Consider the following 15,413-nt stretch of genomic DNA (forward strand, 5'->3'; position numbering starts at 1 on the left):
CAAACACTTAGTTTGTTTAAATCTGCCTGTAATTCATGAACATCTTCCATAGTCTGAACTATATTACATAGCTTGGTGTCATCTGCAAAAATAGAAATAGTGCTATTAATCCCTTCCTCTATATCATTAATAAATAAGTTGAATAATAGTGGTCCCAGCACTGAACCCTGGGGTACACCACTTATAACCGGTGACCATTCAGAGAAGGAATCATTGACCACAACTCTCTGGATACGGTCCTTGAGCCAATTCTCAATCCAATTACAAACTATATTTTCTAAACCTATAGTCCTTAATTTACCCATTAGGCGTCTATGGGGGACAGTGTCAAATGCCTTTGCAAAGTCCAAAAACACTAAATCCACAGCGGCCCCTCTGTCTAGACTTCTGCTCACCTCTTCATAAAAACAGATTAGGTTAGTTTGACAACTTCTGTCCTTGGTAAAACCGTGCTGGCTGTCACTTATAATGCTATTTATTGTCACATAATCCTGTATATAGTCCCTCAATAGCCCCTCAAACATTTTCCCCACGATGGATGTTAAGCTTACTGGTCTATAATTACCCGGGGAAGACCTAGAGCCCTTTTTGAAAATAGGCACCACATTTGCCCTGCGCCAGTCCCTTGGCACTATACCAGTCACTAGAGATTCTCTGAATATTATGAAAAGGGGGACAGAAATAACTGAACTAAGCTCTTTAAGAATTCTAGGGTGTAACCCATCTGGTCCCGGGGCCTTGTGCACATTTATTTTATTTAATTTAGCTTGGACCATCTCTACATTCATCCAATTCAGTATATCAACTGATATATTAACAGCACTGGCACCGGCTACATCAGCTGCTCTTTCTTCTGTTGTATATACAGAGCTAAAGAACCCATTTAGTAACTCTGCCTTCTCTTGATCCCCTGTGATCAACTCCCCATTACCATTATCTAGGGGTCCTACATGTTCAGACCTTGGCTTTTTTGCATTTATATGCTTGAAGAATTTTTTAGGATTTGTTTTACTATCCTTGGCCACCTGCCTTTCATTTTGTATTTTTGCTAATTTTATTACATTTTTACAGATTTTATTAAGCTCTTTATATTTTACAAAGGCTACAGCTGTACCCTCAGATTTGTATTTTTTAAATGCCCTTTTTTTGTCATGTATTGCCCCTTTCACAGAAGGTTTAAGCCATGTGGGGTTTAATTTGAGTCGTTTATACTTATTACCTGTAGGAATAAATTTTGCACTATAATAACTCAAAGTAGATTTGAAAATCTCCCATTTATCATTTGTTCCATTATTTGACATTAGTTCTTCCCAGTCTATATCCTGAATTGCAGCCCTCATCCTGGGGAAATTGGCTTTCTTAAAATTAAATGTTTTTGCCCTCCCAGCCTGCGTTTGTTTTTTACAGTATAGGTAAAATGTAACTATATTGTGATCACTGTTACCGAGGTTTTCACGAACATTGACATTCCCAACAAGATCTGCATTATTAGAAATGACCAGATCCAACAGAGCTTCACCTCTAGTCGGGTCTTCCACAAACTGGCCCATAAAATTGTCCTGCAACAGGTTGAGGAAATGTCTCCCCTTTGCAGTTGAAGCCGAACCATGACACCAATTAATATCCCGGAAATTAAAATCTCCCATTATCACTACAGTACCCGCCTGTGCAGCCCGCTCCATCTGTTTATATATCTGACCTTCCATCTCCTCAGTTATATTGGGGGGTCTATAGATTACACCAAAAGTAATTTTTTCAGTGTTTACCTCCCTTTCTAGTTCCACCCACAAGGTTTCAACCTCCTCACAGTCTTCACCCACTATTGTCTCTTTCACACTCGCCTTCATATCACTTCTCACATACAGACATACACCACCACCTTTCCTATTTGTCCTGTCTTTACGAAAAAGTGTAAAACCCTGTAGATTTACAGCCCAGTCATGTGAAGAGTCCAGCCATGTTTCAGCAACACCAACTATATCTATATTTTCTTCCAGTATCAAGGCCTCCAGCTCCCCCATTTTGCTTGCTAGACTTCTGGCATTTGTGAACATACACTTTAACTTGCCTGTCAGTTTTTCACTTTTATTATCAGAAATGTGATTTGACATTAATCGGTCCTTTTTATTTACACTGATGTTTTGTAACGAAAGGATCTCCTTATCTTGTTGTCTAGTCCTCTCCCCACATTCTGTTTCTCCCCCCACCAATATAGTCTGACCCCTCTCTAACCTGGCTACCCCTTTTTTTTCTACATTGACCTCCCTCCTCAGCCCTAGTTTAAATACTCCGCCACCCCAGCTAGAATTCTCTCCCCCAGCACAGCGGACCCCCTTCCATTTAGGTGCAAATCATCTGCAGAATACAGTTTGTACCCCAATGAAAAGTCAGCCCAGTGCTCTAGGAACCCAAATCCTTCTCCTCTACACCAAGACTTCAGCCATGCATTTAACTCCCTAAGCTCCCGCTGTCTTTCCTGTGATGCGCATGGCACAGGCAGTATTCCTGAGAATACAACCTTGGAGGTCCTTCCCTTCAGCTTGTAGCCTAGTTCTTTAAAATTATTCTTAAGGCTCCTCCACCTACCATTTATTCTGTCGTTGGTACCGACATGGACCACGACAGCTGGATCATCACCAGCCCCTCCCAGCAATTTGTCCACCCGTTCCACCACATGCCGAACCCTGGCACCAGGGAGACAGCAAACCATTTGGTTGAGGCGGTCTTGGCGACAAATTATTCTATCCGTCTTCCTGATTATAGAATCCCCTACAACTATCAATTGTCTTGGCTTACCTGCATTACCATCCCGCCGACTACTAGCTGGGCTGTTCTCCCGGCTGTTAGGGAGATCAGTATCCACTAGGGCTGCCTTTTCTGAGACTGACACCCTCGCATCATCACCCAACCTGGCAATTTTGCTTGGAATGCCAGAAACCGGATCGGCCTTCCTTGTCTTTGACCCCTTTCTACTGCCCCTAACTACATTAACCCAGCTACTTACCTGATCCTGCTCACCCATGTCTTCACCCTCCAGTTCTAACCCACTAACTGCATGCTCTGTGAGCAGCAAGCTCCGCTCAAAATTGTCTATCTTCCTCAGTGTTGCATTTTGCTCTTCCAGATCTCTAATGCGAGCTTCCAGGTGAACAACATGCTCACATCTGCCACAGAGATATTCACCCTGGAACTCCGGCTCCAGTCGTGTATACATATGACAAACTGTGCACTGAAGAAAACCTCCAATCTTGCTATCCATTATCCAAGTTACACCAAAACAGCGAACAATTGTCAAAGAAAAAGAAAAGTACTTACTGGGGCTTCAACTCCTCTTTTCAACTCCGGTTTTAGAACTCCACTTAGTTCACAAGCCACTTAAACCACCACCACTCTTTTTTGCGTCTTAGATTTACGCCATCTACTGTGTGGTATAAATAAAATAATATCTTTATTCAGTGGGTCATTACGATTGTGGCGATACCAAATTTATATAGATTTTGTATGTTTTACTACTTTTACACAGAAAAAAAACACATTTTTTTCAAAATTATTTGTTTTTGTGTCGCCATGTTTTAAGAGCCATAATTGTTTTAGTTTTACGCCGATTCAGCTGCTGGACGACTTCTAGTTTTTATTGGTACCATTTTCGAGTACATGCGACTTTTTTATCACTTTTTATCAAATTTTTTGAAGGCAGAAATCTGGCATTGTTTTCTATTTTCATTTTTACGGCGTTCACCGTACGGGTTAAATAATGTAATTGCTTTATAGGTGGGGTCATTACGGACACGGCGATACCAAATATGTGTAATGTTTTATATATTTTTTTGTTTTTTCATATTAAAGTATTTTCTAAGGGGAAAAAGTGGGTTTTTCATTTTTTTTTATTTGGGATTTTTATTTATTTATTATTAACTTTATTAAACTTTTTGTTAACTGTATTTTTAGTCCCACTGGGGAACTTCACTATGCGATCTTCTGATCGCTTTTATAATACACTGCAATACTTCTGTATTGCAGCGTATTATTCTCTGTGTAAAACTGACAGGCACCTGCTAGGTCATGCCTCAGGCATGGCCAAGCAGGCATCCACTACAGGCAGACCTGAGGGCTTTTGTTAGGCGCCCGGCTGCCATAGAAGCCATTGACACCCTGCAATTGCAATTGCAGGGTGCTGATGGGGTGAGAGAGGGAGCACCCTCCCTCCAAAACCACTTGGATGCGGTGCTCGCTATTGAGTGCCGCATCCAATGGGTTAAACGTGTGAGATCGATGTTGAAATCGATCCCGCCCGTTAGTGCAGGTGTCGGGCTGTCTTTAGACAGGCAGACACCCGCTTTAGCCGGCACAGGACACCCGTGCCGCGCTTACGTCAGAGCGTCGTGAAAAGGCGGCGCTCTGGCATAAGTACCCTTAATGGCCGCCATGAAAAGGCGTATTGGTGGTCGTTAAGGGAATGTCAGTTATACATCTTACATAAATTATTGTCTTTACTCTTCCATGAAAATGCAAACTTTTTGTTTTTTTTACATTAATATTTATCCCAACTTTTTCAAGTCTCCGAAGAAAGCAAAGAAGAGGTCAGAAGGTGCCAACTCCAATGTATTCTCCATGTTTGAGCAAACTCAGATTCAGGAATTTAAGGAGGTAAGTGATGTGTGTAGACAAATGGGACATGCTGCAAATAGTTAAAATGGCGTAACATTTTGTGTACTGGAATAGACAATGTATAGAAATAGCAGAAGCTTCTGGCTGCACAAATTGAAAATCACTTTCCAACCTTACTCATTATTCAGATTGCGTGTGTGTGTGTAGCAAATATAGCATAATTATTTTACAAGACAGTGAAAAGGGATCAAATTTCGCCAAATATATCAAAATGGTACACATGGTATGATAAATGTGGCGCAACTCCCTAGACATTTGCGACACATTTTTCTGCACTAGGCAACCTCATAGCCGGCATAACTGACACCAGTATTTTGCATCAAAAAGTGCTGCATGTTGTTAAAGGGGTTGTAAAGGATCTGCCAGGCACTACGTCTGGGTATACTCCCAGGATTAATCAGTCGACACCTGAGGCCAGACCTCTGAGACTGACACCTGCTCCCACCAATCAGGGTGGCAGGCTCAGGAGTGGGAGAGCCTATCGCGGCCTGGTCAGTCAGAGTTAGCTCCGCCCCCTGTCCATTTATACCTGCCGTTTTCTCTTCCTCCTTGCTTGTTATTCTTCTTGGATTCCTGGCCCCACTGCTGCCTTGCTCCAGCCTGCTTCTGCCGTGCTTCTGCCTTGCTTCAGTTCAGTTTATCCTGCGTTGCTCTGCCCCTGGCTTGCTTCTGCTCCGTGCTCCCGTTTGTATACTCCACTACTTCCTGATCCTGACTGGCTCATTCACCGCTCCGTTTCCTCGCGGCGTTCCGTGGGCTACTGTATTCCCTTGCGTGTTCCCTGTTTGTACTCCCTTGCACTTAGACAGCGTAGGGACCGCCGCCAATTGTACCCCGTCGCCTAGGGCGGGTCGTTGCAAGTAGGCAGGGACAGGGCGGTGGGTAGATTAGGGCTCACTTGTTCCCTTCACCTCCTTCCTGCCATTACATAATAACAAGCCCTTACCTAGTCTACCATTTCTTCTACGCTGACGCTATCATGGACCCCCTTGAGACCCTGACCCAGCAGATCCAGGGCCTCTCCCTACAGGTCCAGGCCCTGGCTCAGAGGGTCAATCAGTCTGACGCTGCCTTTGTAGTACCCCTCACCTCACCTTTAGAACCCAACCTCAAGTTACCTGACCGGTTCTCAGGGGACCGTAAGACTTTTCTCTCCTTCCGGGAGAGTTGCAGACTTTATTTCCGCCTAAGACCTCACTCCTCAGGTTCCGAGAACCAGCGGGTGGGTATCATTATATCCCGACTCCAGGAAGGGCCCCAAGAGTGGGCCTTCTCCTTGGCTCCTGACGCCCCTGAACTTTCCTCCGTTGATCGGTTTTTCTCTGCCCTCGGTCTCATTTACGACGAGACTGACAGGACTGCCTTAGCCGAGAGTCAGCTGGTGACCTTACGTCAGGGTAGGAGACCTGTTGAGGAATACTGTTCTGATTTTAGAAAGTGGTGCGTAGCTTCTCGGTGGAACGACCCGGCCCTAAAGTGCCAGTTTAGGTTAGGATTATCTGACGCCCTGAAGGATCTGCTGGTTAGCTACCCCTCTTCTGACTCCCTAGACCAGGTTATGGCCCTAGCAGTATGACTTGACCGACGTCTCAGGGAACGTCAGCTTGAACGTTTCAATGTTTTCCACTCTGACTGCCCTGCGATTCCCCCCGAGGTCCCGTCTCCTCGCTCTTCCACGGAGGACTCGGAGGTACCTATCCAACTCAGGGCCTCCATGTCCCCTCGACAACGTAGAGAGTTTCGCAGGAAGAATGGTCTCTGCTTCTATTGTGGGGACGACAAGCATCTACTGAACACCTGTCCCAGGCGCAAGAATAAACAGCCGGAAAACTTCCGCGCCTAAGTGATCATCGGGGAGGTCACTTGGGCGCGCAGGTATTTCCCGTTAATACTAAACGCAATAAGATTTTGCTTCCCTTTCAGGTCTCGTTTGCTGGCCGGTCTGCCACTGGCAGTGCCTTCGTGGATTCGGGCTCATCTGCTAATATCATGTCTGTGGAATTTGCTATGTCTCTAAAAATGCCTTTTATTGATTTACCTTATCCTATACCGGTAGTAGGTATCGACCCCACTCCTCTTGCTAATGGTTATTTTACTCAGCATACTCCTGTTTTTGAACTCCGTGTTGGCTCCATGCATTTGGAGCAGTGCTCTGTACTGGTGATGCAGGGATTATCGTCCGATCTGGTATTAGGTCTTCCCTGGTTGCAGCTACATAATCCCACGTTTGATTGGAATACTGGGGATCTCACCAAATGGGGTAGTGATTGCCTGATGTCATGTCTTTCGGTTAACTCTATTTCTCCCCGGGAGGAGGTAAACACGCTTCCTGAGTTTGTTCAGGACTTCGCTAATGTGTTTTCTAAGGAGGCCTCCGAGGTGTTGCCCCCTCATAGAGATTACGATTGCGCCATCGATTTGGTGCCTGGTGCCAAGCTTCCTAAGGGTAGGATATTTAATCTTTCATGTCCTGAACGTAAAGCTATGAGGGAGTATATCCAAGAATGCCTGGCCAAGGGTTTCATTCGCCCCTCGACTTCTCCTGTAGGTGCTGGCTTCTTCTTCGTGGGGAAGAAGGATGGTGGTCTTAGGCCGTGCATTGATTATCGGAACTTGAATAAGGTCACAGTAAGGAACCAGTATCCCCTTCCTTTGATTCCGGATCTTTTTAATCAGGTTCAGGGGGCCCAATGGTTCTCTAAGTTCGATCTATGGGGGGCATATAACCTTATCCGCATCAAAGAGGGGGATGAGTGGAAAACTGCGTTCAACACACCCGAAGGTCATTTCGAATACCTAGTCATGCCCTTTGGGTTGTGTAATGCCCCTGCCGTCTTCCAGAATTTTATTAATGAAATTCTGAGAGATTACCTGGGTAATTTTCTTGTAGTGTACCTTGATGACATACTGGTGTTTTCCAAGGACTGGTCCTCGCACGTGGAGCATATCAGGAAGGTCCTCCAGGTCCTTCGGGAAAATAATCTGTTTGCGAAGACCGAAAAATGTGTGTTTGGGGTACAGGAGATACCATTTTTAGGTCAAATCCTCACTCCTCATGAATTCCGCATGGACCCTGCCAAGGTTCAGGCTGTGGCGGAATGGGTCCAACCTGCCTCCCTGAAGGCGCTACAGTGTTTTTTGGGGTTCGCTAACTATTACAGGAGATTTATTGCCAACTTCTCGGTCGTCGCTAAGCCTCTTACGGACCTCACTCGCAAGGGTGCTGATGTCCTCCATTGGCCCCCTGAGGCCGTCCAGGCTTTTGAGACCCTCAAGAAGTGCTTTATCTCGGCCCCCGTGCTGGTTCAGCCCAACCAAAGGGAGCCATTTATTGTGGAGGTTGACGCGTCCGAGGTGGGAGTGGGGGCCGTCTTGTCCCAGGGTACCAGCTCCCTCACCCATCTCCGCCCTTGTGCTTACTTCTCTAGGAAGTTTTCGCCCACGGAGTGTAACTATGATATTGGCAACCGTGAACTTTTAGCCATTAAATGGGCTTTTGAAGAGTGGCGTCACTTCTTGGAGGGGGCCAGACACCAGGTAACGGTCCTTACTGACCACAAGAATCTGCTTGTTGGGCACTGTTCTTTACCAGATTTAATTTCTTGGTTACCTATAGGGCTGGGTCCAAAAATATTAAGGCTGATGCACTGTCACGTAGTTTCATGGCTAATCCTCCTTCTGAGAAGGATCCTGCTTGTATTTTACCCCCTGGTATAATTGTTTCTGCCACTGATTCTGACTTAGCCTCTGACATCGCGGCTGATCAAGGTTCAGCTCCCGGGAACCTCCCTGTGGACAAACTGTTTGTCCCCCTGCAATACCGGCTAAGGGTACTCAGGGAAAACCATGACTCCGCTCTATCTGGTCATCCTGGCATCTTGGGTACCAAACTCCTCATTACCAGAAACTATTGGTGGCCTGGGTTGCCTAAAGACGTTAGGGCTTACGTCGCCGCTTGTGAGGTCTGTGCTAGGTCCAAGACCCCTAGGTCCCGACCTGCGGGCTTACTACGTTCCTTGCCCATTCCCCAGAGACCTTGGACCCATATCTCCATGGATTTTATCACCGATTTGCCTCCATCTCAGGGCAAGTCGGTGGTGTGGGTGGTAGTAGACCGCTTCAGCAAGATGTGCCACTTTGTGCCCCTTAAGAAACTACCTAACGCCAAGACGTTAGCTTCTTTGTTTGTGAAACACATTCTGCGTCTCCATGGGGCCCCAGTCAATATAGTTTCGGACAGAGGGGTACAATTTGTTTCCTTATTTTGGAGAGCTTTTTGTAAAAAGTTGGAGATTGATATATCCTTCTCCTCCGCCTTCCATCCCGAAACTAATGGCCAAACGGAAAGGACTAACCAATCCCTGGAACAATATTTAAGGTGTTTCATTTCTGACTGTCAATTTGATTGGGTCTCATTCCTTCCCCTCGCCGAATTTTCCCTGAATAACCGGGTCAGTAACTCGTCAGGGGTCTCCCCGTTTTTCTGTAATTTCGGGTTTAATCCTAGGTTCTCCTCCGTTTCCCCTGGTTGTTCCAATAATCCCGAGGTAGAGGACGTTCATCGGGAACTGTGCACAGTCTGGGCCCAGGTTCAGAAGAACCTAGAGGCGTCCCAGAGCGTACAAAAGATTCAGGCTGATTGTAGACGTTCTGCTAACCCCCGGTTTGTCGTCGGGGATCTGGTGTGGTTGTCGTCGAGGAACTTGCGCCTTAAGGTCCCGTCCAGGAAGTTTGCTCCCCGATTTATTGGACCTTATAAGGTCATTGAAGTCCTCAACCCTGTATCCTTCTGTCTGGAGCTGCCCCCATCCTTTCGCATACACGACGTCTTCCATGCCTCCCTCCTGAAACGCTGCTCCCCGTCCTGGTCCCCCTCGAGGAAACCTCCTGTTCCCGTTCTCACCCCTGAGGGGGTGGAATTCGAGGTGGCCAAGATTGTGGACAGTAGGATGATCCAGGGCTCCCTCCAGTACCTGGTCCATTGGAGAGGATACGGGCCGGAGGAGAGGACTTGGGTACCTGCTCGAGATGTTCACGCTGGGGTATTGATAAGGAGGTTCCACCTTCTCTTCCCCACTAAACCGGGTCCTCTTAGTAAGGGTCCGGTGGCCCCTCATAAAAGGGGGAGTACTGTAAAGGATCTGCCAGGCACTACGTCTGGGTATACTCCCAGGATTAATCAGTCGACACCTGAGGCCAGACCTCTGAGACTGACACCTGCTCCCACCAATCAGGGTGGCAGGCTCAGGAGTGGGAGAGCCTATCGCGGCCTGGTCAGTCAGAGTTAGCTCCGCCCCCTGTCCATTTATACCTGCCGTTTTCTCTTCCTCCTTGCTTGTTGTTCTTCTTGGATTCCTGGCCCCACTGCTGCCTTGCTCCAGCCTGCTTCTGCCGTGCTTCTGCCTTGCTTCAGTTCCGTTTATCCTGCGTTGCTCTGCCCCTGGCTTGCTTCTGCTCCGTGCTCCCGTTTGTATACTCCACTACTTCCTGATCCTGACTGGCTCATTCACCGCTCCGTTTCCTTGCGGCGTTCCGTGGGCTACTGTATTCCCTTGCGTGTTCCCTGTTTGTACTCCCTTGCACTTAGACAGCGTAGGGACCGCCGCCAAGTTGTACCCCGTCGCCTAGGGCGGGTCGTTGCAAGTAGGCAGGGACAGGGCGGTGGGTAGATTAGGGCTCACTTGTTCCCTTCACCTCCTTCCTGCCATTACAGGGGTTGTCTCAAGATTAAAGGGGTTGTCCACTATCAGACAACTGATGACCTATCCCCTGGATAGGTCATCAGTATATCATAGGTGCTGGTCCGACACCCGAACCACGCACCGATCAGATGCTCCGGTGGCCTGCAATGTAATTAATTATGTAATGTAATTATGCAATGTACGGAGCCGGAAGCAGTTGGCTAGTTGGCTCCGTACATTGCATAGCGACCATGCTGCCGAACTGCAGCTCTGCTCCTATTCACTTGAATAGGAGCAGAGCTGCAGTACTGCAGCTCGGCCACCATTCCATGACTGGAGCTATCTGCTATCGGCATGGACGTCTGGTGTGCAGAGGCAGCCGAAGCGGCTTAACGGTGCAGGGTCCGTGTGTCGGACCCCCACAGATCATGTACTGACGACCTATTCGGTGGATAGGTCATCAGTTGTCCACTAGTGGATAACCCCTTTAACATTTATCACCTAGCCACAAGATCCATTCTATGTATACGGGTCTAATGGAAACAGCCAAGCGATGTACTCGGCTGTCTCCGTCAGTCCCATAGACTTTGATTGGAACAGCAAGGCTGATTCTCAACCGCAGCTCAATTTAAGCTCCTTCCCGCTGCGATTGTGCAGTGAGGTGGAACTGGGGGTTCGGGACCCCCGTTCTAGTGAGCAGTGGGGGTCCCAGCGATCAGACATTTATCACCTATGCTGTGGAAAAATCTATAATCTTGGGATAAACCCTTTAAGAAATGTAGCTAATTTTATGGCTCCTGTTCGCCACGCTTCTTTTTCTGGCCACTTTTCAAAACTGTTGAGGTATGGAGTAAAAAAGTGTCTAAAACACACGATAATAAATTTGTTACACGCCATCTAATTTGTGTATGGATTCTTGCGCATTCTGCTTAGTACATGTCCCCCACTATGTTTAGAAATGAGGTAACATTTTATTTAGGTCTTTGTCTTGCTATATAATTACGGTATTTTCATTACTATTGTTATTTTTTTCTTATACAGCTTAATCTCTTTTCAAATCACATTTGATACTACACTTAGCGTGCATATGCCCTAGATGTATGCAACTGAATGCCTTTCAGTTTTCTTGTAGAATCCATTGGTATCTTCTATGCTTTTCATTACAATTGGATACCAGTCAAACTTATGCCAAAACGACACTTTTTTTTGGCATATGTCTCGCTAATAGAAGTTTATGGGCACATTAAATAGGGAGCATGTTACATAGGTAGCCAATATATATGCCAAACGTAGTGCCCCTTAATGATGTGAACCGAGGCTTTGGTAATTCTCATAAAATACATTTATAAAGGTTATAACATACCTAAGATTTTTTCACACTGTGCTGTTTATGCTTTTTTTCTGATCATTTAGTGTTGGGAGGGAAAAGATTAACATCTATATAGAGCTAGTATATTAATCCAAAAGATCAATGTGCTTTCCATACTATGTTAGAACATTGGCAATAATCTGTTCACAGTGGTCAATTCCAGTAAAAAAAAAAAAAGAATCCTTACAATAAATATGACTAATTTCTATTTTATTCTTCTGTATTAAGGCATTTACCATAATGGATCAGAATCGAGATGGGTTCATTGATAAAGAAGATCTCAGAGATACCTTTGCAGCCTTAGGTAATAAGAGTTATTATTGTGTCTGCAGGGCCGCCATCAGGGGGGTATTAGGGGTACTGGTGTGAGGGGCCCGGCCAAACCTAATTGAAAGGGGGGCCCGGCAACTGCCGCGACTTGCCTTTGGTAGGAAAAAACGGACCCCTGCAATGGGGCCCGTTTTTTTCACCAAAAGAATGTCGTGAGCTGCGAACCCCCCCCCTCTCGTCATGGGGGGCCGTCAAACCGTCCGCCCGCGCGACAGATCGCGCGCACAAGGAAACTCCTTGTGGGCGTTCCTGCACCCACGAATACCCGCACTCGAGACCCGCACCCGCGAACGAAGCGCGCGCAGCCGCGGACACACATGGACACAACTTACCTGGAGCCTGGCTGGAGGTGAAGGACTGGACGTCTGGACCGAAGACCTTGCCTGGAAGACATCGCCTGAATTGGACTGGAGTGGGTCCAGCAGCTCTTCTGACACAGTGAGTAAAGTATCTCAAAGTGCTGTTTATTATTTAGTGCTGTTCACACAGTATTTTGCAGGCAAAAAAAATCTGCCTCAAAATTCCTTAAAGAATTTTGAGGCAGATTTTGACCTGCCCACACTATCTTGCCGCGTTTTTTTGCTGCGTTTTTTGGCCGCGGCGATTGAGGACAGCAGACAAAAAACGCAGCGAAAAATGCATTTTCTGCCTCCCATTGATTTCGATGGGAGGACAGAGGCGGAACCGCGGCAAGAAAGGACGTGTTGCTTTTTTATTTTTTCCGCGACTGGCGGTTTTGGAAGTTGTTTGGTGCTGATTCTGACGCAGTGTCCGAGTCAATATCAAGGCCCAAAAACTCTGTGAACTGGGCCTTATTGTTAGGGTATGTTCACACGTAGTCAACAAAAACGTCTGAAAATCCAGAGCTGTTTTCAAGGGAAAACAGACCCTGCTTTTCAGACGTTTTTTGACCAACTCGCATTTTTCGCGGCGTTTTCACGCCGTTTTCGCAGCGTTTTTTACGTCCGTTTTTGGAGCTGTTTTCATTGGAGTCTATGAGAAAACAGCTCCAAAAACGTCCAAAGAAGTGTCCTGCACTTCTTTTTACGAGGCGTAATTTTACGCGTCGTAATTGGCGTACGACGCGTAAAATTACGCGTCGTGTGGACAATACAGCGTTATACCCATAGAAAGTAATAGGCAGATGTTTGACGACGTATTTGAGACGTATTTCCAGACGTAAAACGAGGCAAAATACGCCTCGTATACGTCTGAAATTTGGCCGTGTGAACATACCCTTAGGGCTTATTCAGACGAACGTGTAATACGTCCGTGCAACGCGCGTGATTTTTACGCGCCTCGCACGGACCTATGTTCCTCTATGGGGCCATGCACACTGTCAGTGATTTTCACGCAGCGTGAGTCCGTGTGTCCGCTGCGTAAAACTCACGACATGTCCTATATTTGTGCGTGGTTCGCGCATCAGGCACCCATTGAAGTCAATGGGTGCGTGAAAATCACGCCCAGCACTCCCGCAGCAGTATAAACTATGAATGAAAACAGAAAAGCACCACGTGCTACAAACATACAAACAGAGTGTCATAATGATGGCGGCTGCGCGGAAATCACGCAGCCACGCATCATACGCTGCTGACACACGGAGCTGTTATGGACCTTTTGCATGTGCAAAATGCCACGTTTTTTGCTTGCGCAAAAAGCACACGCTTGTGTGAATCCAGCCTTAGGGTAGGAACACACTAGGCATGAACACTGCGTATTTTATGAACAAATCTCATCCACACGCTGCAAAAAAAATGGACCTGCAGTGTGGCTTTTTAAGCCGCAGCATGTCAATTTATGCTGTGGGATCGCTGCTCCTCGGTTGCGGAAATGCTGCGGTTCTGCCGCAAAAATCACAAAATGAGAAAAAAAAAAAGGTACTTTTTTAAATTTATAAAAAAGTTTAGACATACCCCGGCCGTAGTCCTGGTGACGCGATCCTCTATTCTTAGCGCAGCCCGGCCTCCTGTCATGACGTTTCATCCCATGTGACTGCTGCAGCGGTCACATGGTCTACAGCGTCATCCCAGGAGGCGGGGCTACGTTCAGAAGAGAGAGATGCGTCACCAGGACTACGGCCGGGGCAAGTCTAAACTTTTTTTTCCCTGCAGGATTCCCGCAGCGGACATGCCTCACCAAACCTGTGCCACTATTTGGTGCGGTTTTGCTGGCAGAATTCCCTGCGGCTACCGTGGCGGATAAGCTGTGGAGTTTTACTCAGCATATCTGCCTAGTGTGTTCCTACCCTTATGATGTCGCTCCTGGAGCTGCTGCCTGTCTCTAAATAGGCAGTTGGTCCAGTAGAATTTGGAATTATTTTTTTTTGTGAACCAGCTTAAAAAAATACAAAACTTTTGTGTTAGGGCCTGTTCACATCACCGTTCGCTTCCGTACCGGGGTTCCGTCTGAGGTTTCCGTCGGGTGAACCCCGCAACGGAAAGTGAAAGTGACAGCACAGTTTCCGTCACCATTAGCGCAGTCGACTACGCTATTGATTCCGTCCGAAAACCAGCCGGAATGGTGACGAACGGAAACCATTAGCGATGTTTCCGTCACCATTGAGATCAATGGTGACTGAAACTGAAGCTGTGCTGCCACTTTCACTTTCCGTTGCGGGGTTCACCCGACGGAAACCTCAGACGGAACCCCGGAACGGAAGCGAACGGTGATGTGAACAGGCCCTAACACAAAAGTTTTGTATTTTTTTAAGCTGGTTCACTAAAAAAAAGAATTCCAAATTCTACTGGACCAATTGCCTATTTAGAGACAGGCAGCAGCTCCAGGAGCGACATCATAAGGGACACACTAGGCGGATATGCTGAATAAATCTCCACAGCTTATCCGTCACGGTAGCCGCGGGGAATTCTGCCAGCAAAACCGCACCAAATAGTGGCGCAGGTTTCGTGAGGCTTGTCCGCTGCGGGAATCCTGCAGGGAAAAAAAAGTTTAGACTTGCCCCGGCCGTATTTTAGGTGACGCATCTCTCTCTTCTGAACGTAGCCCCGCCTCCTGGGATGATGCTGTAGACCATGTGACCGCTGCAGCAGTCACATGGATTGAAACGTCATGACAGGAGGCTAGGCTGCGCTAAGAATAGAGGATCGCGTCACCAAGACTACGGCCGGGGTATGTCTAAACTTTTTTATAAATTTAAAAAAGTACCTTTTTGCAGAACCGCAGCATTTCCGCAACAGAGGAGCAGCGATTCCACAGAATAAATTCACATGCTGCGGCTTAAAAAGCCACACTGCAGGTCAAATTTTTTTTGCAGCGTGTGGATGAGATTTGTTTAAATCTCATCCACTCTGCCGCGACTGTAATACGCTGCGGATTTTCCACAATAAAATGTGTTGCATAAAATTCGC

General features: G+C 46.8%; 1 protein-coding gene across 2 annotated transcripts in view; it reads left to right on the forward strand.

Annotated features, from left to right (window-relative positions):
• The window catches only part of MYL2 (myosin light chain 2), a 45,213-nt gene that overhangs the window by 11,439 nt on the left and 18,361 nt on the right, over positions 1-15,413 (forward strand). For both annotated transcript variants that reach the window (XM_075854773.1, XM_075854772.1), the window contains exons 2-3: positions 4,558-4,647; positions 11,947-12,022. In XM_075854773.1, coding sequence (XP_075710888.1) covers positions 4,612-4,647; positions 11,947-12,022 — 112 coding nt within the window. In that variant the 5' untranslated portion in view covers positions 4,558-4,611. The remainder of the gene's footprint in view (positions 1-4,557; positions 4,648-11,946; positions 12,023-15,413) is intronic.

Source organism: Rhinoderma darwinii, chromosome 1 (assembly GCF_050947455.1).
Source record: "Rhinoderma darwinii isolate aRhiDar2 chromosome 1, aRhiDar2.hap1, whole genome shotgun sequence".
NCBI classification, from domain to species: Eukaryota; Metazoa; Chordata; class Amphibia; order Anura; family Rhinodermatidae; genus Rhinoderma; species Rhinoderma darwinii.